The sequence below is a fragment of the Aulostomus chinensis genome, chromosome 19 (assembly GCF_037954235.1).
Source record: "Aulostomus chinensis isolate RoL2024-O1b breed Wild chromosome 19, RoL_Achi_v1.0, whole genome shotgun sequence".
Classification (NCBI taxonomy): Eukaryota; Metazoa; Chordata; class Actinopteri; order Syngnathiformes; family Aulostomidae; genus Aulostomus; species Aulostomus chinensis.
Genome location: NC_141338.1, coordinates 475,525 through 502,500, shown reverse-complemented (window position 1 = coordinate 502,500; position 26,976 = coordinate 475,525). Strand labels below are relative to the sequence as shown.

The 26,976-nt window shown below is 48.1% G+C and overlaps 4 protein-coding genes across 11 annotated transcripts in view; 2 read left to right on the top strand and 2 right to left on the bottom strand.

The window, feature by feature from the left end:
• helq (helicase, POLQ like) overlaps positions 1 to 1,245 on the bottom strand; it is a 16,328-nt gene extending 15,083 nt beyond the window's left edge. Inside the window, exon 1 of one of the 4 annotated variants that reach the window (XM_086187507.1) lies at positions 304 to 1,245. In XM_086187507.1, coding sequence (XP_086043633.1) covers positions 304 to 450 — 147 coding nt within the window. In that variant the 5' untranslated portion in view covers positions 451 to 1,245. The remainder of the gene's footprint in view (positions 1 to 303) is intronic. The other 3 variants (XM_086187506.1, XM_086187508.1, XM_086187505.1) reach the window with 3 other exon arrangements.
• Positions 219 to 5,602, top strand: mrps18c (mitochondrial ribosomal protein S18C). 2 transcript variants are annotated; one of them, XM_086187516.1, is made up of 6 exons: positions 219 to 372; positions 1,511 to 1,563; positions 1,636 to 1,719; positions 1,979 to 2,036; positions 3,154 to 3,213; positions 5,469 to 5,602. In XM_086187516.1, the coding sequence occupies exons 1-6, from the start codon at positions 333 to 335 to the stop codon at positions 5,546 to 5,548; spliced, it is 375 nt and encodes a 124-aa protein (XP_086043642.1). In that variant the 5' UTR covers positions 219 to 332; the 3' UTR covers positions 5,549 to 5,602. The 2 variants fall into 2 exon arrangements, with proteins under 2 accessions (XP_086043642.1, XP_086043641.1); XM_086187515.1 differs by lacking the exon at positions 219 to 372 and adding an exon at positions 1,187 to 1,388.
• abraxas1 (abraxas 1, BRCA1 A complex subunit) lies at positions 3,978 to 9,962 on the bottom strand. Of its 2 annotated transcripts, none has more exons than XM_086187514.1 (9): positions 9,813 to 9,962; positions 9,077 to 9,167; positions 8,594 to 8,630; positions 7,744 to 7,810; positions 7,470 to 7,666; positions 7,161 to 7,280; positions 6,988 to 7,072; positions 6,800 to 6,908; positions 3,978 to 6,704 (listed from the first exon to the last, which is right to left on the bottom strand). In XM_086187514.1, the coding sequence occupies exons 1-9, from the start codon at positions 9,891 to 9,893 to the stop codon at positions 6,496 to 6,498; spliced, it is 996 nt and encodes a 331-aa protein (XP_086043640.1). In that variant the 5' UTR covers positions 9,894 to 9,962; the 3' UTR covers positions 3,978 to 6,495. The 2 variants fall into 2 exon arrangements, with proteins under 2 accessions (XP_086043640.1, XP_086043639.1); XM_086187513.1 differs by having other exon boundaries at positions 4,021 to 6,704; positions 6,800 to 6,911.
• gpat3 (glycerol-3-phosphate acyltransferase 3) lies at positions 9,209 to 26,628 on the top strand. Of its 3 annotated transcripts, XM_086187510.1 has the most exons (13): positions 9,221 to 10,078; positions 12,418 to 12,607; positions 12,690 to 12,756; positions 15,815 to 16,103; positions 16,254 to 16,328; positions 16,411 to 16,500; positions 18,937 to 19,030; positions 19,389 to 19,504; positions 21,059 to 21,114; positions 22,736 to 22,821; positions 22,941 to 23,069; positions 23,148 to 23,227; positions 23,930 to 26,627. In XM_086187510.1, the coding sequence occupies exons 2-13, from the start codon at positions 12,464 to 12,466 to the stop codon at positions 24,042 to 24,044; spliced, it is 1,341 nt and encodes a 446-aa protein (XP_086043636.1). In that variant the 5' UTR covers positions 9,221 to 10,078; positions 12,418 to 12,463; the 3' UTR covers positions 24,045 to 26,627. The 3 variants fall into 3 exon arrangements, with proteins under 3 accessions (XP_086043637.1, XP_086043636.1, XP_086043638.1); XM_086187511.1 differs by lacking the exons at positions 18,937 to 19,030; positions 19,389 to 19,504 and having other exon boundaries at positions 9,209 to 10,078; positions 23,930 to 26,628; XM_086187512.1 differs by lacking the exons at positions 9,221 to 10,078; positions 12,418 to 12,607; positions 12,690 to 12,756 and adding an exon at positions 14,213 to 15,708.
• The last annotated feature ends 348 nt before the right edge of the window (positions 26,629 to 26,976 follow it).

The following is a 26,976-nucleotide window of genomic DNA, read 5'->3' as shown; positions in this document are numbered from 1 at the left end:
TCTGTCTGTCACTCCTGATGATCAATCGAGACACGAACTGATGATCAATAAGTAAACGTCTAACAGCAGCGCGAGTCCTGACCAGCGGACACGGAGGAGCCGAGTCACGGACGGGTGCGTCGTGATTTACTGTCGGAAGTCTTATGGAGGGGGATTGGTGAAGATGTGACACCAATAAATCCAACTTCCTCTCGTTGTCAGGTCACTGAACTGTTTTGTGGTAATCTGCGATGATCAATTATTCTGATGAAGCTCTGCTAATCTGAGTACATCCGGGTCATTAGGCTCGGCGGAGTCGTTTACCTCCATGATGGAGCCCCTAGTTCGGGGGCATGGCTGCGGGGCTCCTGCTGGCTTCCCGGCCGGTGACAGGTGACTCCTCCCGCCGTCTCGCCACCTCTTGCTCGGGCAAACTCGTTTCACTCGGATTTCTCTTCCAGCAGCGCTCATATCCGCCCGGAACCAGCGCAGCTAGCAACGAGCAACAAGAACTACACTGGGTCACACACGGGCAGCACGTGATACGCTCGTCAACCGCGTTACCGTGGAGACAGAAACGGTAAACACGTGTCAGCCCCGGGTCGTAAAGGCCTACCGACGTTTGTGTTGACAGCCGAGTTTGGCTCAGCAGGACGACTCATCGTCCAAGCAGCATGCCGCTGATAACGTCACATCCGGTCTGCGTGTCAAATGCATGAATTTGCCATCAGAGCCCCTGTCAGTCCCCTTAACGAGACTGGCGACATGAAACATCATACAAGTCTGGTGGTCTCTCTCTCTCACAGAGTCGAGGAGCCGTGTCGGCAGTGATTCTGTAGTAATGCCGTGAATCCAGGCCTGGTGCCGGCTCCCTCGGGGGGGGGTGCGTCCGTGACTTCAGCTTGCTTGGCGCCCCCTGCTGGTCCTGGATGTGCAGCGCGAGGAACGCGTGCTAAGGTGTCCGTTGGGGCTCGGCCGAGCCTCCCCCGGGGCTCCACCGTCCCCCTGCCGGTGTAATGTTTCATGCTCCATATTCCCCATGGCTTCACATTCCTCCACCCACCTACACACTTTTCCCCGTTGGTAAGACGTCGCGTGTGCGTCTCTGAAGACCGCTAAACTTTAATATTTACCGGAAACGTCAAAACACTGACCGGGTTGTTTTAGTGTCTGGACCCTACAAGCCGGTTTCATGTGTCAATGTGTCAGAATAGGTTCTACTTTCCACTAACGGAAAACAAATCTGTAGGAGCGGTAGGAACCAATGGTTGAAGTAGCAGATCGATGCACCGGAAATGCGAGAGTCTAGCTTCCGGTCTGAGGTCGGGTCAAAATGCTCGGGCTGAGAGTGTTACGGAGGCTAAGTCCTGTTTTTTCTCCGTTTAGAACCACGAGTCAAGTCGCATGTGGTTCGTATGAGTTGTCATTGAGTTTAATAAGATACATTTATCTGCATTGACCGTGAACAACGTCTTCCCGCACTACAGACATGTTGCTAATGCTAATGCTAACGACAGCTTCACGCCTGCAGGTCGCGGAAGCCCCAGCGCCTCTGCGAATGTCGCGCAGCAGCAGGATGGCGTGGTAGGTGTGCGCTCCTGATGTTCCTCAGACTTGTGTGTCAGTAATAACCGCCCACTTATCTCAACCCCGAAGCTTCTGAAGATGGATAACCCCTATGAGAAGTCTCCGAGACGATGCGTCCTCTGCAACATCGCGGTGGACTTCAGGAATGTTCAGGTGAGTGAGCAGGCTCGCGTCTTCCGTCTGAGTGGCCTCCAATGATCGGGAACAGCTGGCAGCCCGATGGCCGTTGGTGATCCAAGGGTTCCACTCCTTTCATGGGCAGTTCATGCTAGCAGACGCGTCATCCCACCTTCCTCGGACCCTCTGCTCCGACTATTTACTACAACCAAGATGTGTGTCAGGAGGAAACGCTGTCAAGCCGGATGGTTGTGTTGTCACAGCATGTTTTACCTGTCACCTATTTTCCTTGCAGCTGTTGTCACAGTTCATCTCGCCGCACAGTGGCAGAATTTATGGTCGGCGCATCACAGGTGAGCAGCGGGACAACAAAACAAACTTGTGGCGTGATTTCTGCGATACGGTGAAACTAATCAAACATTCACAGACAGTGAATTCAGAGTTCATTTCTATCCACAAAGGTTCTCCTATTAGCTGCTACCAGTAGACCAGGACTAGAACCCCTCTACGGTTCCCCATGAGTCAGAACACCAGACCACAGCCAGGGAATCCTCTTTAAGAGGCCGAGCAGACTCAGGATCTGCCTCCACAAAGAAGGGGAGAAAGGGACAGACAAAAAGAGAAAGGGACGAGGGGATGGGTACACCACCACCACCACCCAGCACCGTAGGACGAGGGGATGGGTACACCACCACCACCACCACCCAGCACCGTAGGACGAGTACTGACACTAGTACTACCAGCCTGCTGATGTGGGTGGTAGGTCTGTAGGATGCACCTGAGCCGACCTACAACGTGGGCGTGTTTAGGTTGACAAGTAGGTCGCTACTTGCGCCAGTTGTGGTTTCGGACAGCCTAAGACCTGCTCTGAGACCTAGGATCAGACCGACTTGGCAATTCGGACACAGCGTCAGAGGAAGAAGTCCAGTTAGTGACCTGCAGCTGTGAGACAGGAAGGAGGACAGGAGAGAGAAGCCCAGTGCATCATGGGAGATCTCTGCCAGCCTACAGCAACTCTTACTGGATCATAGGGGACTAGGAGCTCTGTCAGGGATGAAGGAGCCTGAATGTTGAGGACTTTGAGGAGAATCTAGAATTCTGTTGTGGATCTGACAGGGATCTAGTACAGAGAAGCCAGTGAAGGAGAGATCTGGTCTCTTCTCCTGGTTCTGGTCAGTCCACCAGCACCTGGAGAGTCTTGGGGGACTTATTAGTCCAGCTTGGAAGTGACAAAAGCAGGGACTAGTTTTTCTGCATCTTCTTGAGCCAGGATGTGTCCGATCTTAGCGATGTTACGTAGATGGAATCACAGCTTATGGATTACAGGACTCAGAATTATTTTTGATATGATAGACTTCATATTTTCAGAATCAGAAATGATTTCTTGATCTCTGGGTGAAACTTGATTATTGATGACTTCAGCGATCCTCTATCACTAAAGCTGGTTTTTTTCGTCTTGGTCTTCAACAGGTTTGTGTGGGCGTAAACAGAAGGAAATCTCCAAGGCCATAAAGAAAGCTCACTCCATGGGTAGGATTGTCGTCTCCATTCCTTACAGGGTTTTAGGATACTTGACCTTTTTGACCTCGAGGCCCAATTGAGATTGTACAGAGCAGCCAGGGCCCACTACATGGCAACACTGTAGAGGTTGAGTTGGCCTCCCCCTGGTTTGACGTGCGGTCAACAGTGAACCAAGCCTTCACCTGTGACCAAGCATGACTGTTGCTCACTAAAAGGAGGTGATGAATGGGGTCATCTCCAAGACGCCTGTAAAGGTGTGTGTGAACCTGCACGCACGCGAGGCCGACACGCCGGCTATCAGTGCTCATTGAGAGTTGCCGTCGCTGACAGAGCTTTTCTGCTTCTGCATCTCATTTTTTCCCCCTTAAACTGGATGCTCGGACTCTCGACGCCGCTGTGGTTTTTTGAAGTCGGGACATTCACACAAAAATTTAGTTTGGGGGGGGGGCCAGCAAGATGTTGGTCTTCATTTTTTCTTTTTAAAAACTCCATAATTTTTGCTAAAGGGAGTGTAGAGTAGAAGACAGTTTTCTCTGATATTGGAGCTTGTTAAACAAGTGACTAATGCATTACCGCCACCATGTGGTGGAAAATTACATTGCAACTGAGCGTCTCATGGATATCTCTGCAGTCTTCGGTCGATAACCGGTGCAGTCCTGCAGCCCACAGGTGCAAAACTGAACGTAAAACATTTGATCCAACTGAGTTTTACCCACTTAGAATAAAAACTGTTTTATTTGAAATAAGGACAAGAAGAAACGGTCCAACCTGGAATTGGCCATGAAAAGGCATGTTGCCTCTCTGAGGCGCAGCCCGCAGCAAACTGGCGGAGGCAGGTTGGACCCAACAGCAGTGGAGGGGAGAGTGGCCTCACTTATCGGCTCTTCTTTCATTGTGGGCATGCGGGGCGGAAGAGAGACCACGACGAGATGTGCAGCTGGATGGCAGAAAAAACAAGTCGCTACTGAGAACCCTACAAGGTTAAATGAAAGAATGAAGTTCACTCAACATTTCACGTTGTCTTTTTGAAATAGCATTGCAGACTCAACATAACCCTGAATGGTAAAAGCGCCGAATCAGTTCCTCCCTCCTCCTGAGGGGTCCTGACTGGGGGTTGTGGCCAGGGATCTCGGGGTGCAGGTCCTCGAAGGTCATATTTTGTGCAGTATTGTGGGGAACTCCACGTCAGGGTTATCCTGCACACCTTTGCGGGGTGTAAAGCAGGGTTCCCCCGCTGACTCGAGACAGAGCCACCAGCCCTTAAGGAGCTCGGTGCAGCGCTCCACCGCCGCCCGTATGAAACCGCCTCTCCTGCTCCGTCAGGGGATTTGCCAGGGGTGTGATGAGGGACTCAACCAGAAGATAGCCTTTGTCACCTGAATGGATCCCATAGAACCGTTAGAGCTGTCCAACAGTTACAACAATAATTGTAGCTCGCCCTCCTGTCACCGAGGACCTACGCTGCCATTGTGCCTCCAGGCCGCCGGGCTACCAGACTCGGAATACTCGTCCTGCCATCACTGATTACTTGAACATTCACGGAGTGGTAACTTTTGCGATTGATGTAGCGTAATCATTCACGGATGGTGGCGTCGGACGCACACGGGGACAAGCAATCGCTCCAATCACGATTGGAAACCTCGTAAAATTCCTTTCTAATCCCAGTTTTCTGAGCCTCATGAAACAGGAATTGAGGTCACTCAGCAGGGAGGGAACTGATGGCCCTCAGAACTGCTGGCACGGTGGGGCCAGTTATTCCAGACCTATCACTGATGTCCCACTGAAAGGGGCCAAAACACTAAGGTGGATAGCACCTGCACTGGCACAGGCATGGCGCTGGAACGCCACATTTCTTTCCTTAATTGGGGTTCTAGGTTGGAGGAGATGCCTCAGGAGATGAAAACGACCCATGAGCCACTCATCGCTCTCCTGGAATAAATCGTGGTGGTTCTGAAAAACCCTCTCTCAACTGATGCGTGGGTTCAGGTCCTCTAGCAGAGCCAGGTCTGCCATCGCTGAGCCTGAACGCCCATCAGCCAAATGCTGTAGGATATTTTCATGAACCTCGTTACCTTTAAAATGTAAGAAACCTGCTTTTCCAGCCGATAGAAGATCAGATATTGTTGTGTTGACTGGTCATCTGTCGGAGTCTGCAGCCTGGAAAGCAGAAGTTTGTCCGTGAAGGCAGTGAGAACATGAAGAACATGGCATCTAACGCTTCCTGTTCTGGAGTCTCACACCACTCATCACATTTGTTCTTTCAGGCTTCATGTCGGTGACCCACAAACATCCACAGTTCATGAAGGACCCCAGAGTCTGCGGCATGAAACACCTGGACTATTGAGTCCAAACGTGGACAGTTTCCTGTGTTGAGTCAATAAAGTTTTTCTCTGTTTAACGAGTGCCCTCTTTTCGTGAAGATACTTTCATGTTCCCAGCTGAGATCCTTCGGCTAAAGAATCCCTGGACAGAACAAAGGGGGCGTGTGCTTTACCAACTCATCTGTTATATCAATGTAATAAGTGAGATCAAGTATTGGGCGTCGCCGATAGCGATGAACCTCCAGGAAATCACGCGTCACCTGAATGCCTCTTAGCTGTTGTTGGTTTGGTGGACTCGTCGTACGGCGGTTTCAGATGTTTACAAACAAACTGCAGCCTGGTTAGCACGCCGTCAGCGCCCGGCTGTTGAACAGACACCGCCGTTCCTCATTCAACTGCTGGAACAAAAAGGTTCCGCACACAGTTCAACACTTGCAGGAAGGTTTTTAATTGTAAAGTTTCTGACCGTCATCTGATTGAGGTTTTTTTATTCTGGCCCATAGTTGGGGAACAAATCCAGAGCTGACAGAGTGGTGGCCCTCATTGCTAGAACTTCTGCTGCGTGTGCTCTTCATATCCTCTCCTGAGTACTCAAAAACTGCTGACCAGGATCCAGGATCCACGCGGAAGAACTAAGACTGCTTATTCAAAGAATTGTCCCACCATGTTGGAAGATTACTTCCTGTTTACACAGGCATGCCCCCAGTGAGTGCTGATGGTCATGTGATGTGTTTTCAGGAGCGTAGATACAGACTCAATCTGTGGAGGCTGAAATGACAGCAGCTTGTTTTAACTCGTTGAAACATTTCTTCTTGGGAACAAAACCTGAATCAGATTAAAGTCTTTCTGTTCACGGGACCAACGAGCTGTCGCAGAGCCACCAACGCGTCCAGACGGGTCCGTGAAGATAACCACAAACATCATAGAAAGCGGCGCGTATGTCCCATCGGGATTTACACTCCCTCCTCGACTACGTTTCCGTCAACATTTTGCAGCAAGTCGTGTTGTGACATGGCGAGCAGAGAGTTTCCTGGGCTCCGGCGCTGCAGGTGACGTCTGGCACAGGAAACCCCTCCAACGTCAACGTCTGAGTGAGCAAAAGAGGAGAAGTGGCGAACAGAGCCCTGACTGCCTCCTGCAGCAGCTGGTTGTTCTGCTCGGCAGCTGAGTGTCGATCACCTGGAGACAGAAAACATCAAGCAGAAATCAGACATGTCAGGGGGAACACGGCGTGCATTCAGAACGTCTGTCAGTCTCCAAGCACGTCATCCTACCCTCCTCCGGCTCACTCTGCTTTCTCTCGCCAATTATTCTCCTAAGAGCTGCCACGTCGGCCAGCAGAGTTTCCACTTGGCGCTCGCTCTCTGCCACGTCGCTGCACGCCTTCTGTCCAGCAGACAAATCAAGAGGATGAGTGAGAGGCGACAGAAAGTGACAACAGCAACGACCCACCGCTGCTCACCTGCAGCTCCGTGTGCAGCGACTCATTCATTCTGTTTACTTCAGTCACTTCCCTCAGAGATCCATTTGACAAGAAGAACTTGGAGCTTAAGAGAAGAAATCAAACATCTGTAACTTTCATTGTGTTGTGATGTCATTGTGATGTCAGCATGTCACTTGCAAGTATGCATTCACCTGTGCTTCTTCATGGTGAGGTTGTAACCCATGGCTGAACACGGCACGGACGCCATCCAGTACGCCAGCTGCTCCAGCAGCCCCAGGTTGTTGATGTGCACAGGAATGTTGATGACGTGTCTTCACATGACAAACATCAAGATCATAATGGCGGTGATCTGTCAATCACAAGGTAGCCCTGCCCTCATGTCTATTTGACCAAGGACAATCCTGCTGCATTGAAGACTATTGATTCCAACATTTGAGCCTAAACTACAGTCCTGAGGAGTTGGTCACCATGGCGACCTGACCGATGATGAAGACGCTGACCTGCTGCGAGAGATGAAGGCGGCGTACTCTGTGCGGTGGGTGGAGCCCGAGGACGTCACCTTGCTGGGTGTCAGCAGCAGGAAGATTATGTGGGGGTTGGACAGAGCATTCTTCAGGTTCTCGTGGACCAGTTTCTCCCTTAGTGTCATCTGCTGCTCCGAGTTCCTTCGCTGCCGGTACCAGCCAATCAGACGCTCCTGCAGGATCCAACATAGCCGCTCTGTCAGCTGTGATAGAACGTTCTGACGTTCTTACCTTTGGTCCTTGGATCCACCTGCTTGTTGTCTGCCAGGACTGACTTCACTGCCTCCATGTTGACGTCTCCAACACCGTTATAGAAGCTGCACACCAACACAGCACAACATCAACGCACAACTCTGGATTGTCGCGATACCACAGTTGAACTCTTCAGATTCTTCTGACGTTACTTTTGCCTCACATAAGAGATGACCAGACTTATCGTGGCATCTTGTGTCAACTCTTGTACTTGGTAGTGCCAAAGATTTCATTAAAAGTTGCACATTTGCCTCGAACAACAGTTTTTGTTTCTGTTCATGTGCAACAAACGAATGAATCTTATGTTGGAATCTCTTTCATTTCTTCCTCAGTGAAAAGTTAAGAGAAATTAAAACTCTCGGAAGGCTGTTCTGGGAGTGCCGTCTCAGGTTTTGTCTGCCATCATTATGATCATACATTGAAGAGTAAAATAGTTCTTGAGTGTTTTGTGGATGCGACCAGCTGACATATTTCACCTCCACACATTGAATGGAAACACGCCAACGTCATTCAGCCTCTTGTCAGCCCATGCAGACGTCCCTGGCATGTTTGCCGTCGTCATCGGGACTAATCTGCTAAAAACTGGATAGGAATCACTCGCTCTGACTGGGCCACACGCTCAGAGAAAGACCGTCTGAAACTCTTTAATGTTGGAGATCAACCTGCTGCAGAGGAGTGCTTAGAAATCAAGTGTTGCCATGGAGACTTATTATTACTCCTGACTCCTCCCACAATTATCTGCACCATCAAAGTTTCCGCTCAGAAACCCTGCAACACCATCGTCATCGTTCCAGCTCGTACTCTGAGACACTGACCGGCACAGATCCACGCGTGACATCAGCACTCACCTGCTCAGTGTTTGGCAGGACACGTGCTTCTGGATATCTGTAGAGGATGAAAAGTAGAAAAACATAACGCCCCGAATACACAAGTGTAAAACAACTTTGTGCAGATATTACATATACATACAGTATATATATATATATATATATATATATATATATATATATATATATATATATATATATATATATACACACACACACACACAAAGTATATATGTGTGTGTGTATATTTGTGTGTGTATATATATATATATATACACACACACATATACACACACACAAAGTATATATGTGTGTGTGTATATATATATATATACACACACACATATACACACACACAAAGTATATATGTGTGTGTGTATATGTGTGCATAAAATGAAATGACTGAAAAAAACCTCCTCTCCACTGTTGTAGAATATTTGAGTAGAAGTACTGCATCATTGCTGATATAATACTGTAATGAAGAAGTATGTCAACAACACCTACTGTAAATCTCTTCCACGTGCACGTGATCAGCTTGAGAGTCGCTGATGGTGATCTGCTCCTCAGATTTACTCTCTCCCAGGATCAAACCCTCCTGCCCACCAAAAAGGAGACTGGTTATCAACCTACCAGCTGTCATTGTTAACAATGGAAAATTAGACGTCATCGCCGACTTTCTTATGGATCTATTTGTTGTCTATGTTACCTTGACGTCACAGTCAACAGATATAAAGTCTGCCACATGTCACTCATCCATGTTAGGATTTCTAATTCCGGTTTTGTCGTGTTTTCAGGTCGTGTGTCAGCAAACCACTTAAATACTCTTGGATTCGGTCAATTTGAACTATAAGTGTCCCACTATTGTTTGTGCCAATGACCACACAACCTTGTGAGCGCGTCGGTTTCTGTAGTTTGTTCCAGTGTCTCCTACATCGTGCGGACTTCAAACATGTTCGTTGTGTTCTGACGTCATGTCTGGTGCTTCACGGGTGCTCGAGTTCAGGCTAACGTCAAAGTTTCACACATCTCAACTGCAGCTTCACGTAAACGACCAACAACCTCAATGACAAACTAAACGTGTCCAATTCCACTACTCAGCAGCGAGTAAACAACTTGAAAGCTGACTAACCCAAACCAGCGCGGGAACGTTCCATTTCCTGTTGCTAGCTAGCGAGTTAGCATTTACTAGTCGTTCGATAGTAACATGTCGACCTTATTAGAGAGTAAATCGAGTTCTCACCGCATCCGAGTCGCTGTTGACATGCTGAAACATCAGAGAAGACAGAACTATGCCGGAGATCCGGACAGTCGGCTCCGCCATACTGCCCGTGCGCGTCAGGAGGTTTCCGTGCTGCGCAGGCGCAGTCCGGCGTTAGCTAGCATGTAGCATGCTAACTGAGGTTGTGGTTGTGTCTACCAGCCGCGGACTCGCTCACTCGACTTCAGGTCGGGACTCGAGCGGACCATCGTACCGATCGAATATCCGGGCCGAACCACCCTGTATCGGTACGTAGTTTAACTACATGCCTGTGATGGTGCTTCTTTACGTTGTCAAGCTTTCTAACGAGTTGATGTTAGAAAACTTCTCAAAACGTGAATCGGACTTCATCTAACGGTGCGCTGGAAACGTTCAAGTAACGGTGACACAACTGGAGGCCTGGGATCGAATCAACGAACGCCTTTGAGACCTTTAGGTCTTTAAATGTGCTTTTCCTCACAGTTAGTTCATGCAAAATGTCCATCAGAATATTTAAAGTGACATTTAGTTGTATAATTCTGAGTGCTGCTGTCATGGCAGTTGTAGCGTCAGGAGTTCACTCTCATGTTTTACAGCCCAGCTGAAGTTTTTTGGGCGACATAAATATTTGAGAGTTTAATTGGAGGTGTTGATTGAGACAATATAGTTTCAATGTTAGAGTTTAAATGTGCACTAAAAGCACTGTCAGTAGCGTGTACTTCAGCCTCAAATGTAAAACCACATTTAAAATGGCCATACAAGGAACGTGAACGTGACTCCAGTCTGAAAGCGCCGTCATGTGACAGTCGAGCTCGTTGACACGGTTGAAGGATTTCTTGTGTCTTCCTGCTGCTCAGGGAAGGCCTGGCGTTCAAGTCCGCCACCGGGGGTCCGCGTCGCGTCACGGCTCCCACGCTGGCTAGCCTCCGCTAGCTCACTCGGCTAATGCTGCCGCGGACCAGGAGGCGAAAGGCTAAAGTAGCCGAGATGTTTACATTAAATCTCTAGATGTTCCCCAAAAACTTACTAGCACACAAAACTCTCTGAAAAACACGTTTGCCAATGTTAGGAATATGACTAGAGGGGTTTACCAGAGGAAACACATAAAGAATCACTTTCATATCTGCCACTTTCTTTTTAAAAAACAAAATCAGAGTTTGACTGTGATGTCATCGCTTGAGTGGCGGAGAGGCTGAAAGATGTGTGCTTAATTCATCATAGAAGCCACAAATTCCCTTTAAAAATATAATGTTTCACCACCATCGCAGGAAAACTCCTCTTGATTGGTACAGTTTCTCCATCCAGACTCAGGAGTGCCACAGGTTTTGGCCAGAGACCCTCTGAGTTGGACACAGGACCTCTGCCCCATTTAGTCCCATGTTAGAACTGAGAAGGATGTTCAAGAGGCAGCAACAAACCTTGTCTTTATCCAGCAAAAGCTCTGTTATTGGGGGTCACACAGAAACACAACTACACCATCGCGTTGGGGGAGACCCCCTGGTCGGACCGCCTCCCAACTTCCCAAGCTGCTGTACGTGAAGGCCCACTGGGTGTCAGTGTGACATGAAAAGTGTTCAGTCATCATGGCTGCCAACTGACAGCTGTTTTGGTGGGAGTAACCATGGCAACTAAACAGCTGCTACACACATCATTAGTCAGGTCCACTCAAATATGCAGGTTACACTGGACATTAAAAAGTGTATCCAGAAAACTTCAGCTGTCCCCAAGTGTCCCCTTCTGTCCTGTCAGAGGGATTCCACATACACACACATATTTTGAAACGATAGCAACCAGCAAGCTAGCTGCAGCTGTTAGCATTTTCGTGGGTGATCCTGTGGCTTTATTCTAGGACCCACAGACTGAGTTCACCCAAGGCTGCAGGCCCACTCAAAGTTTTTCAGGAATTTTCTAGTTCACATGTACAGCTACTCGGGCTGCACGGTGGTGCAGTGGTCAGCACTGTGGCCTCACAGCAAGAAGGTTCCGGGTTTGAGTCCCGGCTCGGGCGTGGGATCTTTCTGGGTGAGTCTCCATGTTCTCCCTGTTCCTGCTGGGTTCTCTCTGGTACTCCAGCTTCCTCCACAGTCCAAAGACATCAATTTGGGGACGAGGCTGATTGATTCTCTAAATTGACCGTAGGTATGAATGTGAGTGTGAATGGTTGTTCGTCTCTGTGTGTTGGCCCTGTGATGGACTGGCGACCTGTCCAGGGTGAACCCCGCCTCTCACCCGTAGATGCTGGGATAGGCTCCACCCCCCGCGACCCTTACTAGTTAGGAATAAGCGGAAGATGACGATGGATGGATGGATGTACAGCTACTCATAGTGAAGTACCTCTGGTCACCTGCAGGAGGCGCCTGTAGATGCGACTGTGTTAAACTGGTTAAATGAGTTGTAAGTAAATTGATGGCCATTGAGCCTCGCTATGGGATCCTCAAATCACCACCCACTCTGGTTTGCGATGACCTCCTCAGCACAAGATGGCTGTCCCTGTACCTGACAGCTCTCATTTTCCATCCATCCATTTTCTATACTGCTTATCCGTTAGGGCTTGCGGGGAGCACTCATCTTGATATAATTAAACTGTAGCTGGCGCTTGTGTTTTCAGATGATGGCGTGAGTCAACAGAGCTTTGGCCACCTCCAGCGTCAGTGATGGAGGACCTGTGGGGCGTGGCTGTGGGTGTGTTCCAGGTGTGGATGTTTGTGGTGGTGGTCCTCATCATGCTGCCTGCTATGTTTGGCCTCTCACTGGGTGTTACTAGTGTCTACATCCAGGTGCTGGTCAGAATCTTGGAGGTAATGGAGAACTTGTAGAACCTTCCATTACATTGGCGTGCACGCCGTGTCAAAGGTCATCTGATTGTAACTGTCTTTGCAGTGGGCGACGCTGCGAATCCAGAGAGGTCGTCACGAGCAGCCCAGTGTGCCGGTGCCGCTACCTGCTGGTGAGTCCACTCAGCCACAGGGTTCTAGAACTGCAGTGCCGCCACAGCTGCAGGAAACACGTCTGAACCATCTTTGTCATACAACAGCAAAATTAGTTACTTTCTGTTTTGGAGAAAACCTGAGTGCATCTTTTTGATTATCTTTTAGACCAAATGATGAAACCAGAAAAGAGCAGGAATTAAAATCTTTCCAGCTGATGTTGATCTATTCGATCGCCATCACGTACGACTGAGCAACGCTGTCTCAGAGATATGTGGCGTCTGAGTCATGACATCATCACAGCTGATGTGTTCGGGTCATGACACCATCACCATATATGATGTGGAGGTGTGAACCCATGACTCACCAGGTCACGACCACAGGCTCACAGCTTTGAAAATGCTGGTTTCCTGAGTGGCGCTCCGACCACGGAAGGTCTCACTGACGTGGCTCCACCACAGGTCAGGCGTCACATTTTGCCTCGTAGCTGTGGTCAGGGGAGCTGAGGCTACTGATGGTTCCGACCCTGGAACACTGTTAGAGCGTGAAGTGTTGGGTTTGTTTGAGTTGCACAGGGATCATGTGACACTGTTTGTGTGTGCAGGTGGGGGGGGGGGGGGGCTCTCCATTGGTTAGCCCTGTCTTTGTCTCAAGCTGATGATGCAACATTTGGTTGCATAATTTCAGCTCACACAGGAGTTACTGAGACACACTGGAACCTCGCCGCCGTGTACAGAGCGCACCAGTTTAACCCTCTGAAGGAGTTACCGCAGCGAGGCCTGGGACAACAGTGGCACTGACGGATCAATGTGTGCTCTGCTGCGTTAGTGTGGCGCTGCTGATCTCCCAGCACGCTAACGGGGTTCTACTGATGTGAGAAACATCACACTGTGGTGGAGGTCATGTGGTCGTCGATCAGGGAACATGAAAACTATGAAGCTGATTTTCACCAAATTGGTGGAGGAGCAGAACTTGGTTCTAGGAAGAACCCATTTAATTTAGGGCCAGATGGGTCATAGCGCCACCTGGTGGCAACAGGAAATGGCATGTTAGTTACAGTGCTGTCCTCTTGGTGGACCGTGGTCTCAGGTGTGGTCAGAGCCTCCCTCAGAACTGAGTGATGGGTCACTGTTTGATTAAGTGACCTTACTGTGGCGAGGTGACCATGTTTGACATTTGACCTCAGAAAATCAAAAACATGGTCCTGAGTGGGAAAAGGTCAGTGACCTCTGATCTCCATGACCTTAAATCCCAGCCAGGCTCCCGTACAGAGGACAGATGCCATCCAGAGATCATGAGAGGAACGCAGCGGTCCTCCCACCCTTGGATCAATCATCTCCTTGTTCCTGCTGCAACATCACGCTGCTGCCATCAGCTGACTCATCGCTTCATATTTCATGGAAAATCAATTTAAATGCTTCATCTGAGTTGTTTTCCAGGGAAAATGTGCTGCTTTGTGACCTTGCATGGACACCATAGCGTCTAAAAACGGGTAATCACTGACGGTGTGTGTGACGGTCCTGACCTCAGCAAAGAGTAAGCTGTCATGTCAGGGCTTTAACATTCTTGCGCTGTCGCGTGATTCATGCTGCTGAAGCAGCAGCCAATTGCAGATCAGGTCTGTTTCCCCCTCCCGTCCGTTCCAGTCTGAAAATGGAGGGGGACTCACAGTTGCAGTCTGGTGTCCTGAGATCTACAGAGGTCACTAGATGGTTAGCAAGGTGTTCACTGGGACCGTGGCTGGCCGTGAGGCGCCGTCTGCCCGCTTGTCAGTGGTCCAACCTTGGCGAGTAGATCACCTAACTGGCTTTCAGTCGAGTCAGTCTGCAAGACATCTGAAACCCAGCATCATCAAAACGCAGCTCCTGAACCAGCCGGTCAAATTCGCCATGAAATTCCCAGGTTTACCAAACCTTGTGAACCCAGACAGACCCACGGCGCTGGAGCTTCCTCAGAAACTACCCTGCTCCCAAGGTGCTGCGTGTGCTACGTGGATAGGCTCCTCCTCCACAAATATCTGTCGCAATGTCTGGATACGCCCAACAGCCCGGACACAGAAGGAAATGGAGAAGATGAAGACTCGTGAACAGAAAACAAGCAGATTGACAATGAATTCAATCTTAGATTGTTAAATTCTAATTTGCTAATTTTAGGCAAAATACACAGAAACTGAAAGCTGTTGATGGGTGTCCTGTATTTAAATCGTTATGATTACAACTGGAGGCTCCTCCTATTGGTGCAGAGCAAAGTGGACTCAGCAAACCGTGGGATTTTAAGAAAAACAGACTTTTTATTTTGGAGGTGACAGAAATGTAGATCAGTTGTCATGTGAGGCAGTTGTTTAAGGACCCAGAGGGCCAACGCTGCTGGGGCTCAGGGGACCTTCACTGAGGATGCAAGTGAAGGGACAGAGTGGGGCTTTGAGTGCAGGGTCTGAGGCAGTAGAGGCAGGGGCGACAGGCCGGCCCCAGCCCAGGTGAGGGCCCACTGCGGGGGAGCTGCATGGTGGAAGGCGAGAGTCAGACCTGGAGCACAGGAGTTAGAACAAGAACGGTCAGAGCGAAGAGCCCCAGTAGCGTCCCTGGCAGTGACAGGGCCATGAGAACCACGCTGATAGAGCAGAACCAGGAGGGTTATGCAGGGAGTCTTGATGAGTGATGAGCCACAGGTGTGTGTGACGTGCAGGTGAGGCTGCTCCTCTGATTACGCACAGGTGAGAAGGAGACGGACAGAAGAACCCCGGGGGAGGCTGAATCGTCTCATTCATCACGCCTTCCTCAATAAATAAGACACACTGGACACATGAAAAACTACTTGTTGTATCATAGTCAAAATCCACGGCCCCGCCTGCAGAGAAGGTCTCCTACAAACTTGATATTAACAACGAATAACCTTGATATCTGTGATGCTGCTTGAACAACTCGCCCCCTGAATGTCCCGCCCCTTGGCGACGAGCTGACAGCAGCCTGGCGGTAAGCCTCCAGCAACCACAGCGCTGCTGCTGGTGAATCCTCTGGTGTGAGTCTGGCGTCACTGTTATAAATGGAAACTTCAGCAGGCTTGTTTCTCGCCTATAAGGGATCATTGAGCGAGCGGGCGGCTCAATGGAGGAGGAGATGCGACGCCGGCGGCGCTCACCATCGCTGGCAGAGGGCCACTTCTGTCTGAGTGACGCCTTCTTCTTCTACAAACGAGGTTTGGAGAGCATCGTGGATGACCAGGTGACCCAGCGCTTCTCCTCCGAGGAGCTGGCATCCTGGAACCTCCTGACTCGCACCAACCAGAACTTCCGCTACATCAGCCTCCGCCTCACTGTCATCTGGGGGTTTGGTGTGTTTGTGCGGTATGGCGTTCTCTTCCCTCTCAGGTTAGTCTGAGCAGATGTCCAGTAGCTCCACCCACAAAAAAGTGAAATGATTCAGCTCTCGCTAATTTTACTGAAGACCTTTGTGGGTCCCTACACCTCAATTCGACAATATGTTACGGTGTATCGTGTCCCACCCCTCCGACCCCCCAGGATCACGCTTGCGGTCATTGGATTGTCGTGGCTGGTCGCAGGAACCACGGTGGTGGGGTTTCTTCCTGACAGCAGGTACGACTCCCTCCGACGGATTGTTTAGGGTCTAACAGATCCGGTTCTCTCACACAAACATTTACATTTTCCATTCTTTCAGTGCCAAGAACTGGCTGAGCGAGCTGGTGCACATGACCTGCTACAGGATCTGTGCACGGGGACTGTCGGCAACCATCCGCTACCATAACAAGTGAGTTCTTGCTGCTTGCGCGTCACGAGGCGTTCTCCGCCCACAGGAACCTTCCAGTAATGAAAGAACTGATAATCACATAACATGTTAGCACCCTAAGCACGCTGAATTGACGGTACCTCAGTGACTGTGCTGAGATGACATTGGCTTCGACGTCAGGTAACCAAACACGTTGGGTGTCTGTGTCCCACAACATTCTCTGACAGGTAGCCAGCCTATCAGTGCCCCCTGGGGAGGTCAGCTGACCCGGTGCTGAGACACGGCTGAAAGGTAGCGCGCCAGGTTGCAGATTGATTGGAAAGTAGATCAGGTGGTTTTCTAAAGGAGCAGAGACCCGCGTCATCCAGTCCCACCGTCAGTTCATCTGAACACGGATAAACTAAACCAGGGGTGTCCAAACTTTTTCCACCACATACAGAAAAATGTACGAAAGGCTGGGCCACTGTTTAAGTTATGAATATGCTTAAATTAAAAAAGCAGCACTGGATTTCCATTCTTTAACAGCATCTTCTCAGAACGCGGCGTCGTGGTCAGGGTGCTGACGCCCCCACCCCCCCCCACCCCCCACCCACAGGCCTGTGTAGTTATTGGGCTTCAACTAACATTTGTTAGAAAATGTTATCAACTTTAATTGACTGAACTTGTGAAGTAAATATGAACATATATGAAGTGTAGCACGTTTGCTGCACTTTGGACTGCAGGGTGGCTGACCTGGAGTCAGTTTGGTGGTTGAGATGCAAAGGCCAACAAAGAGATGGCTGTCTGTCATTTTGGTTCTCAATCTGCGTTTGTTTAGAGTTAAGAAAGAAAATGTCTGCTCACAAATGTATGTTGAGCCAACAGACTCGTCATTCTTTGGCATGGCGTCGCATCAGAGGAAACTCCAGTGGAAGTCGAGCAGGGAGAGAAGCTGATGTTGACTCTTCAGGGAATCGTCACTGCATTTCCCTAAGTTCTGATTTCAGACTCTTTCCTGCTTCCTCTGCATCCAAAAGGAAGGCAGTTGAGAACAGCTTGATTTCTTTCTCAGGGACAGAAAAGTCTCGGAATTGCTGACTTCATTCTGTCTTTAGAGATGTGACCACAGACACATTTCCTTGTCTTAGTGGAAAGGTTGGCCTTTTGAAAAGTACATTTGATTTTGGACAACGTGGGGAAGTGCGCCCTCAGAGGACGCTTTCACGCTGAGTTGAGCTACCTCATAGTTTGCTATTGTAGCATTTTGTTAGCACGGAAAAATACTGTTGTTGAGCTCGCAGGCTAGCTCCCATTTGCTTAAGTTTCTCCTCTTGCTAAGCGCCAGCGTAGGACGTGTAGGTCTGATGTTTGTCTCATAGTGTTGTCGTTCATTCTACTTTTTCACCACTGCAGCTCAAACAACAGAACTTCTCTTGACTTTTATAAAGAAATATTCATCTTCCCACCTTGTCTCAAATTTTCTGCACTTGCTTGCTATCTTGCGTGTCTTTGGTTCCACAATCTTTGGTCATCTTCTGCAAAATTTTTCATTTATTCTTTTGTTTTGTGGAGAAGCTGCCCTGTTGAAGAGTCTTCAATGAAGACGGTACCGCCTCCTAGTGCTAAAACTAAGAACTACAATACAGTCAAGTGCAAGTTTTGGTGCGTGGGCCATATTCCATTATATTTGTAGAATTTGCTGTGTGCCAATTGAAACTGGGCCACAGTTTGGACACCCCTCAACTAAACCCACCATCATCTGGCCTGCAGATAAATAAAACTCCCCCCCTCTGGTTTAAGCACCTCCAAAGTCCGAATTTAACCCGGCGCTCCTGTGAGTACAGGTACAGGTGATAAAGCACTCGCTCACCCCTACTATCCATCCCATCGTCATCTTCCGCTTATTCCTACACATTAAGGGTCGCGGGGGGGTGGAGCCTATCCCAGCGTCAACGGGCGAGAGGCGGGGTTCACCCTGGACAGGTCGCCAGTCCATCACAGGGCCAACATAGAGAGACGAACAACCATTCACACTCACATTCACACCTACGGTCAATTTAGAGAATCAATCAGCCTAGTCCCCAAATTGATGTCTTTGGACTGTGGGAAGAAGCCGGAGTACCAGAGAGAACCCACGCAGACACGGGGAGAACATGCAAACTCCACACAGAAAGATCCCGCGCCCGAGCTGGGACTCGAACCCGGAACCTTCTTGCTGTGAGGCCACAGTGCTGCACCACTGCACCACCGTGCAGCCTTCACCCCTACTAACTATGCTGAAATTTCGTTAGCGTACTAACCAAACTGAAAAGACACTGGTGGCCTCACCCCGCTGAGACTAGCTTAGCATGCTAACAGCAGTGAGTCTGTGGCTCCCAGACGCGCCGGCTCAGTGTCTCCATTCGTGTTGTGTTTGTTGTTGTACACCTCAGCTGACAGGACAAGAAGGTCTCAGGTGTCTCTCTGTTGTTTCTGCAGAGAAAATAAACCACAGAAAGGAGGAATATGTGTTGCCAATCACACCACACCTATTGACGTTGTGATTCTGGCCAATGATGGTTGCTATGCCATGGTGAGTGTCATTGTCACGCTCGGTCATGCTGTCACCTGCTCTGAAATACATGATGGTCATCACAGGTGTGTCCAGGTGAAGTTGTCTTCCCAAGTTTGGTGGACACGAGAAGATTTTCAGGTCTTTCTGTATCTGAAACGCTACGTAAGTACAAAGTAACCTCGCAAGATCGGGATCACACTTGGCGTTTCGTCTGAGTCATCAGGTCTTGGGGATGTGACGTCACAGGAACGTCTTGATCAGCAGAGCTGGGAATCAGCTCGGACCAGCACAGAAGGCTGACAGGTGTTAACAGATCCCCAGGCTGGGTAACAGCAGATGTGAAGAGGAAGTGATGTCACTACTCTGTGTTCCATAGGTAGGTCAGATCCACAGAGGCCTGCTGGGGGTCATCCAGAGGTCAATGGTGCGCTCGTGTCCTCATGTTTGGTTTGAGAGGTCGGAGATGAAAGATCGCCACACTGTAACCAGCAGGTGGGACACACCTCGTCACACCTTAGCAGTAATACCAGTAATACCAGTACTGTGTTCTTCACAGTAGCGGTAACAGTAACAGTAGTACTGTGTACTTCACAGTAGCGGTAACAGTAGTACTGTGTACTTCACAGTAGCGGTAATAGTAGTACTGCGTTCTTCACAGTAACGGTAACAGTAGTACTGTGTTCGTCACAGTAACGGTAACAGTACTGTGTTCTTCACAGTAGCAGTTATAGCAGTAACAGTAGAACCGTGTACTTCACAGGAGCAGTGATAGCAGTAACAGTAGAACCGTTTACTTCACAGGAGCAGTGATAGCAGTAACAGTAGAACCGTTTACTTCACAGGAGCAGTGATAGCAGTAACAGTAGAACCGTTTACTTCACAGGAGCAGTGATAGCAGTAACAGTAGAACCGTTTACTTCACAGGAGCAGTGATAGCAGTAACAGTAGAACTGTGTACTTCACAGGAGCAGTGATAGCAGTAACAGTAGAACCGTTTACTTCACAGGAGCAGTGATAGCAGTAACAGTAGAACTGTGTACTTCACAGGAGCAGTGATAGCAGTAACAGTAGTACCGTGTACTTCACAGGAGCAGTGATAGCAGTAACAGTAGAACCGTGTACTTCACAGGAGCAGTGATAGCAGTAACAGTAGTACCGTGTACTTCACAGGAGCAGTGATAGCAGTAACAGTAGAACCGTGTACTTCACAGGAGCAGTGATAGCAGTAACAGTAGTACCGTTTACTTCACAGGAGCAGTGATAGCAGTAACAGTAGAACCGTGTACTTCACAGGAGCAGTGATAGCAGTAACAGTAGTACCGTTTACTTCACAGGAGCAGTGATAGCAGTAACAGTAGAACCGTGTACTTCACAGGAGCAGTGATAGCAGTAACAGTAGAACCGTGTACTTCACAGGAGCAGTGATAGCAGTAACAGTAGAACCGTGTACTTCACAGGAGCAGTGATAGCAGTAACAGTAGAACCGTGTACTTCACAGGAGCAGTGATAGCAGTAACAGTAGAACCGTGTACTTCACAGGAGCAGTGATAGCAGTAACAGTAGTACCGTGTACTTCACAGGAGCAGTGATAGCAGTAACAGTAGTACCGTGTACTTCACAGGAGCAGTATTCCTGGTCTTGTGTGCTAGAACAGAACCAGGTGCAGTCAGGGAGAAGAAACAAACAGCAAACACAAGTACAACATTTGCTGACAAAACAATTAAAACCATCAATTTAATTATAACCTGCATCAACAAACTGGTGAGGGGGAGAGGATTGGAAGTATTTTTTTTAATTACCTCAAAATCGCTTCCATAATTTGCCAAATTAATTTGCTAAAAATTGTTGAAAAGATTAAATGTTGAAAAATAGCATGAGGGTGTTCTGAGTGAGTGCCAGTGTCAGGTGAGCAGCGCTGGGTCAGGTTGTAGTGATGTCACTGACATGCTTCAGAACAGGAAGCAGGTCGGTGACACCTTCCTGTCGCTGGCGCGGTGGACGAGCTCATCCTGATATCTCTTTGACACTGCTCTCTTCTCTCTGCAGGCTGAGAGCTCACGTAGCAGCCAGGACCAAACTCCCCATTCTGATATTTCCTGAAGGTCAGATTCTGCTGGAGGGGCGGAGGTGGTGGTGGAGGTGGTGATGGTGGTGGAGGTGGTGGTGGAGGTGGAGGTGGTGGTAGTGATGGGGGTGGCGGTGATGGCCTAGGTGGTGGTTGTGGTCGTGATGGTGGAGGTGGTGGTTGTGGAGGTGGTGGTGGATGTGGTTGTGGTAGTGATGGTGGTTGTGGTGGTGGTTGTTGTGGAGGTGGTGGTGGTGGTGGTGCAGGTGGTTGTGGAGGTGGTGATGGTGGTTGTGGAGGTGGTGGTAGTGATGATGGTGGTTGTGGTAGTGATGGTGGTGGCGGTGATGGTCTAAGTGGTGGTTGTGGTCGTGATGGTGGAGGTGGTGGTTGTGGTAATGATGGTGGAGGTGGTGGCGGTGATGTTGGAGGTGGTGGTTGTGGAGGTGGTAGTGGTAGTGATGGTGGTTGTGGAGGTGGTGGCAGTGATGATGGAGGTGGTGGTGGTGATGATGGAGGTGGTGGTGGAGGTGGTGATGTTGGTGATGGTGGAGGTGGAGGTGGTGTTAGTGATGATGGTGGTTGTGGTAGTGATGGTGGTTGTGGAGGTGGTGGCAGTGATGATGGAGGTGGTGGTGGTGATGATGGAGGTGGTGGTGGAGGTGGTGATGTTGGTGATGGTGGAGGTGGAGGTGGTGTTAGTGATGATGGTGGTTGTGGTAGTGATGGTGGTGGCGGTGATGGCCTAGGTGGTGGTTGTGGTCGTGATGGTGGAGGTGGTGGTTGTGGTAATGATGGTGGAGGTGGTGGTTGTGGAGGTGGTAGTGGTAGTGATGGTGGTTGTGATGGTGGTTGTGATGGTGGTGGAGGTGGTGGTGCAGGTGGTGGTGGTGGCATTGGTGGAGGTGGTGATGGTGGCGTTGGTAGTGGTGATGGTGGAGGTGGTGATGGTGGTGGTGGTGGTGATGGTTGTGGTGGAGGTGGTGATGATGGTGATGGTTGTGGTGGAGGTGGTGATGATGGTGTTGGTTGTGGTGGTGGAGGTGGTGGTGGAGGTGGTGATGGTGGTGTTGGTAGTGGTTGTGGAGGTGGTGATGGTGGTGTTGGTAGTGGTTGTGGAGGTGGTGATGGTGGTGGTGGAGGTGGTGATGGTGGTGCTGGTAGTGGTTGTGGTGGTGGAGGTGGTGATGATGGTGGTGGTGATGGTGGTGGCGGTGATGGCCTAGGTGATGGTTGTGGTCGTGGTGGTGGAGGTGGTGGTGGATGTGGTTGTGGTAGTGATGGTGGTTGTGGTGGTGGTTGTTGTGTAGGTGGTGGTTGTGGAGGTGGTGGTGGTTGTGATGGTGGTTGTGATGGTGGTTGTGGTGGTGGTAGTGCAGGTGGTTGTGGAGGTGGTGATGGTGGTTGTGGAGGTGGTGGTAGTGATGATGGTGGTTGTGGTCGTGATGGTGGAGGTGGTGGTTGTGGAGGTGGTAGTGGTAGTGATGGTGGTTGTGGAGGTGGTGGCAGTGATGATGGAGGTGGTGATTGTGGAGGTGGTGGTGGTGATGATGGAGGTGGTGGTGGAGGTGGTGGTGGAGGTGGTGATTGTGGTGGTGATGGTGGTGATGATGGTGGTGGAGGTGGTGGTTTATAGACGATGGTCTTCTGTCAAACAGGAACCTGCATCAACAACACATCAGTCATGATGTTCAAGAAGGGGAGCTTTGAGATCGGAGGAACCATCCACCCGGTCGCCATCAAGGTAAGACAACAAGTACCGTTGACGCACGCACATGTGTGTGTGTGTGTGTGTGTGTGTGTGTGTGTGTGTGTGTATTATACACACAGCCATGCTAAGTGCGTGCTTCCTGTGTGTCTCAGTATGATCCACGCTTTGGCGACGCTTTCTGGAACAGCAGCAAGTACAACATGGTCAGTTACCTGCTGCGGATGATGACCAGCTGGGCCATTGTAGTCAACGTGTGGTACCTCCCCCCCATGACCATACAGGTAGCTGATGGGTGCTCATCAGGACATGCTTGTGATGACGGTTAAACTGTAAACGTGTTTTTCCTGTGTTGCGGGCAGGATGGCGAGGACGCTGCTCAATTCGCCAACAGAGTCAAGTCCGCCATCGCTGACCAGGGCGGCCTGCTGGACCTGGCGTGGTGAGGACCGCCATCCTGCTAACCTGTCCAGATCAGATGAAGCCAACTTCAGTCAGAAACCAGCAATTTAAGAGTTGGGAGCTTCTCGTCATGGCCGCATAATTGACAAACCCTGAATTCACACAATCCAGGGTCATTTTGTTTCACCTGTTACAATGAAATCAGTCAAATCAAGGTTGATGATGTCATGACCCAGACACCATGGGAGGGCGTTGTATCGAGCCGCCATGCTGCTGCAGTGTTTCCATGTGTCTGGAAATATAAACAAAGGAACACTTGTTTGAGCAGAAGGGCGGCCAGTTGAGCCCCGACAGAGGCGTCCGCGAGGCGGGGGGTCAGGGTGATTTGGTGGCGCGGGTCCGGGCTTAGTGGAAAGCTGGAAGCAGACGTAGCATGCGAGCATCACTGCCTGCTGGGGGCGGGACCAGACTGATGCTGCACTTGCGAAAACTAGTCGGGTTTAACTAACAGTCTTTATGAGGAGGAATCACGTTGAGGTCTTGCCGGTGCAGCGGGTCAGCACCAGTTCATCGGTCCAGTTCCCCTCCACCAGTCGTGCTCACACGAGCCAGACAGGCGCCATCACACCAGTGTAGTGTGAGGGATGATGAAAGTTTTGGCTGAGGTCGGTGAACGTGAGCTCAGCTGAGTCTTTTGCATGTTGGTGCTGATGATTTAGAGAAGCGGCGTCTGTGTCCACAGGGACGGCGGCCTGAAGAGAGCCAAGGTCAAGGACTCGTTCAAGGAGGAGCAGCAGAAGATGTACAGCAGCATCATCGTGGGACACGACGACAGCAACGTGCCTCGTCACATGTGAAGAACACGTATGTCTGTGGCCTGGCACTCAAAGACTTCATCTATTTTTCTACTCAGACGTGGCCTCACAGCTGCAGCAACAAGCTTCCACCAGCAGGAGGCAGCGCAGGACAACACAACCGAATCAGCCGCTCTTTGACCTGCCAGATGAAGTGTTCCCATCATCGTCATCATCATCAGCAGGGTTGAAGATGCTGAAGTGTGAAATCACATGAATTTAGCTTCATGGTCATTTTAAAGGAGCCAGGTAGAACAGATGATGTTCCTGGTTTCACGCTCAAATTAAAGTGTGTGAAGAAGAAGTCATGGAAAACAGAGAGAAGCGAGAGGCCTTGAGTGAAAGGAAAGAGGAAGTCATTTAACAACTTTGTGTTCATGCTGGAAGAAAAAGAAGCCTTTCATTCTTGAATGTATTTTTTATTCTTGAGGACCAATCAGGTGAAATGGCGCTTTTTCTTTTTCTTAAATCTTCTAGAAATGAAATGCAAGAATCCAAGTTAGATTTTGTTGAGTCAGCAGGTCGACGTGCCGCCACCAGATTAGAATGAGATCCATCAAAGCAGCTGATGCTTTTAACCATGAAAGAATCAGAGCCAACAAATCTGCCACGTCTCAAACTCAAAGCTGAACTCTGCTGTGAAGCTCAGGTTCTGAATATCAACAAATGAGATCCAGGAGTCCCACGTGAGACCTGTTGAGTCCTGTGGCGAGCAGCGTCCTGGCTGTGGAGCCGCAGCCGCAGGAAGTTGATCACATGACTCGTGAACCTTTTCAAGGATTAAATATGAAGAATGGGTCAGAGGTCAGAGGTCAAGAAGCTTTTTAACAAAACTTTGATTGTGTTTGTGTCTCATGAATGTGAATAAAACGAAATGTTCAACAACAGAGTAAATCAGGACTGCGCGGCCAGGAGGAGGACGGCGAGGACGGCGTCTGGCCTGCCACTTTTTATATCTTGATAGGAAATAGTGAGCGAAGCTGTAATTACATGTATGATATTTAACCCTAACGTGTAATTACATGTATGATATTTAACCCTAACGTGTAATTACATGTATGATATTTAACCCTAACGTGTAATTACATGCACTGAAGGAGTTGAACTGGAATAAAAACACGGAGAGGTGTGAAGCGGCGTTCATCTCGTTCTTCACGTGATTTAGAGGAGACGCGCTTGTCTGCAGGACAGATCAAAGCTGCTTCAGTGGAGGAACCTCGAGGGACGTCAGAGAGACGGAACCTCACCACAGCTGACGAGTTGCGAACCGCTGTCCGCCCCGACGCCAGGCGCTCCCCAACTACCAGCTGACGTTCTTTATTAATATCATTGTTATTATTATCATCATTATTTTATTAATATCATCGTTGTTGTTATTAATATTATCATCATCATTGTTATTATTATTAATGTCACCATTGTTATTGTTATTATCATCATTGTTATTATTATTAATGTCACCATTGTTATTGTTATTATCATCATTATTATTGTCATCATTGTTATTATTGTCATTGTTGTTATTATTATTATTATCATCATTGTTATTATTGTTATTGTTATTATCATTGTTATTATTGTTATTGTTATTATTATCATTGTTATTATTGTTATTATTATTATCATCATTGTTATTATTGTTATTGTTATTATTATCATCATTGTTGTTATTGTTATTATTATCATTGTTATTATTATTAATGTCACCATTGTTATTGTTATTATCATCATTATTATTGTCATCATTATTATTGTCATTGTTGTTATTATTATCATCATTGTTATTATTGTTATTGTTATTATTATCATTGTTATTATTGTTATTGTTATTATCATTGTTGTTATTGTTATTGTTATTATTATCATTGTTATTATGTTATTGTTATTATCATTGTTATTATTGTTATTGTTATTATTATCATTGTTATTATTGTTATTGTTATTATTATCATCATTGTTATTATTACCAATTTCATGAACAGTTAATGAGTGCATCATGAAGCATTAAATGAAGATGAACTAAATGCTGATGGTTTGCCTGTTAATAATGATCATGTGACGCTAACCCTCTAGTTAAGGGTTAACCAGAACATTCATGGACGTGTCATTAACTAATCATGATTAACATGTTAACATTAAACATGTTAATCAGAACACGTCAGCATTAATATATCTGTTATTTTTTGGGGTATTACTCTGAACTGTTACTGCATTGAAATTATTAACTGCATCTTTGTTAAATTTTGTTTGTTTCATTAATTAGTGAATGAATGAATTAATGTTATCATGATTAGTAACTGTTAATGAATTCATCTGCATTCATTAATACAGCTAATACCCCCATAATAATACATAGTAACAATCATAATAACAACAATAACAACAACAATAATAATAATAATACACTTTTTAAGGACACCTGAGGGACACCAAAGGTTTTCCATCAATTCATTGAGGATCTTAAAAGACTTCACATATTCTTCACATACATGGGTTATGTTATCTTAACATTATTGAATATGACAATGAAGAATCAAAGAATATCAATGGAAAACAATTAAAAATAAGACTGGAAAATGCAATTGATTTTAAAATCCAACTGCTACCTTTTTAAACTCTATTTTAATATCTTTTCTAAAAGCACAAAACAAACAGTTTTCCCAGGAATAAATAAATAATAATAAAACACGTTCCAGAAATGAAGACAGAAATTGTTTTAAAGCTGCAATGATATTTTTAATGAGCTGATGACAGAATATCAACAACAACCGTTCAGATGTCACTCATATTTGTACATTTGAATGAGAAACAAACAAAACTAAATGATGACTGAATGTTTGTGTTTCTAAGAACCTGAGAAAAGAAATATAAAATGTCCTCATCCCAAGTTTTTGACACATAATAAAATGCGTCAATGATAATAATAATAATTCTG

Bases quoted from the DNA above. Each gene is read 5' to 3' on its own strand.
- mrps18c (XM_086187515.1), top strand. From the start codon at position 1,313: ATGCTCGGGCTGAGAGTGTTACGGAGGCTAAGTCCTGTTTTTTCTCCG. The intron at 1,389-1,510 runs GTTCGTATGAGT...TCACGCCTGCAG, and splicing joins CACGAGTCAAGTCGCATGTG to GTCGCGGAAGCCCCAGCGCC. The intron at 1,720-1,978 runs GTGAGTGAGCAG...TTTTCCTTGCAG, and splicing joins TGGACTTCAGGAATGTTCAG to CTGTTGTCACAGTTCATCTC.
- abraxas1 (XM_086187513.1), bottom strand. From the start codon at position 9,893: ATGGCGGAGCCGACTGTCCGGATCTCCGGCATAGTTCTGTCTTCTCTG. The intron at 7,667-7,743 runs GTGGATCCAAGG...TGGATCCTGCAG, and splicing joins TCCTGGCAGACAACAAGCAG to GAGCGTCTGATTGGCTGGTA. The intron at 6,912-6,987 runs GTGAGCAGCGGT...TCTGCTGGACAG, and splicing joins CGCTGCACACGGAGCTGCAG to AAGGCGTGCAGCGACGTGGC.
- gpat3 (XM_086187510.1), top strand. From the start codon at position 12,464: ATGGAGGACCTGTGGGGCGTGGCTGTGGGTGTGTTCCAGGTGTGGATG. The intron at 16,501-18,936 runs GTGAGTTCTTGC...TTGTTTCTGCAG, and splicing joins ACCATCCGCTACCATAACAA to AGAAAATAAACCACAGAAAG. The intron at 19,505-21,058 runs GTGGGACACACC...TTCTCTCTGCAG, and splicing joins CGCCACACTGTAACCAGCAG to GCTGAGAGCTCACGTAGCAG.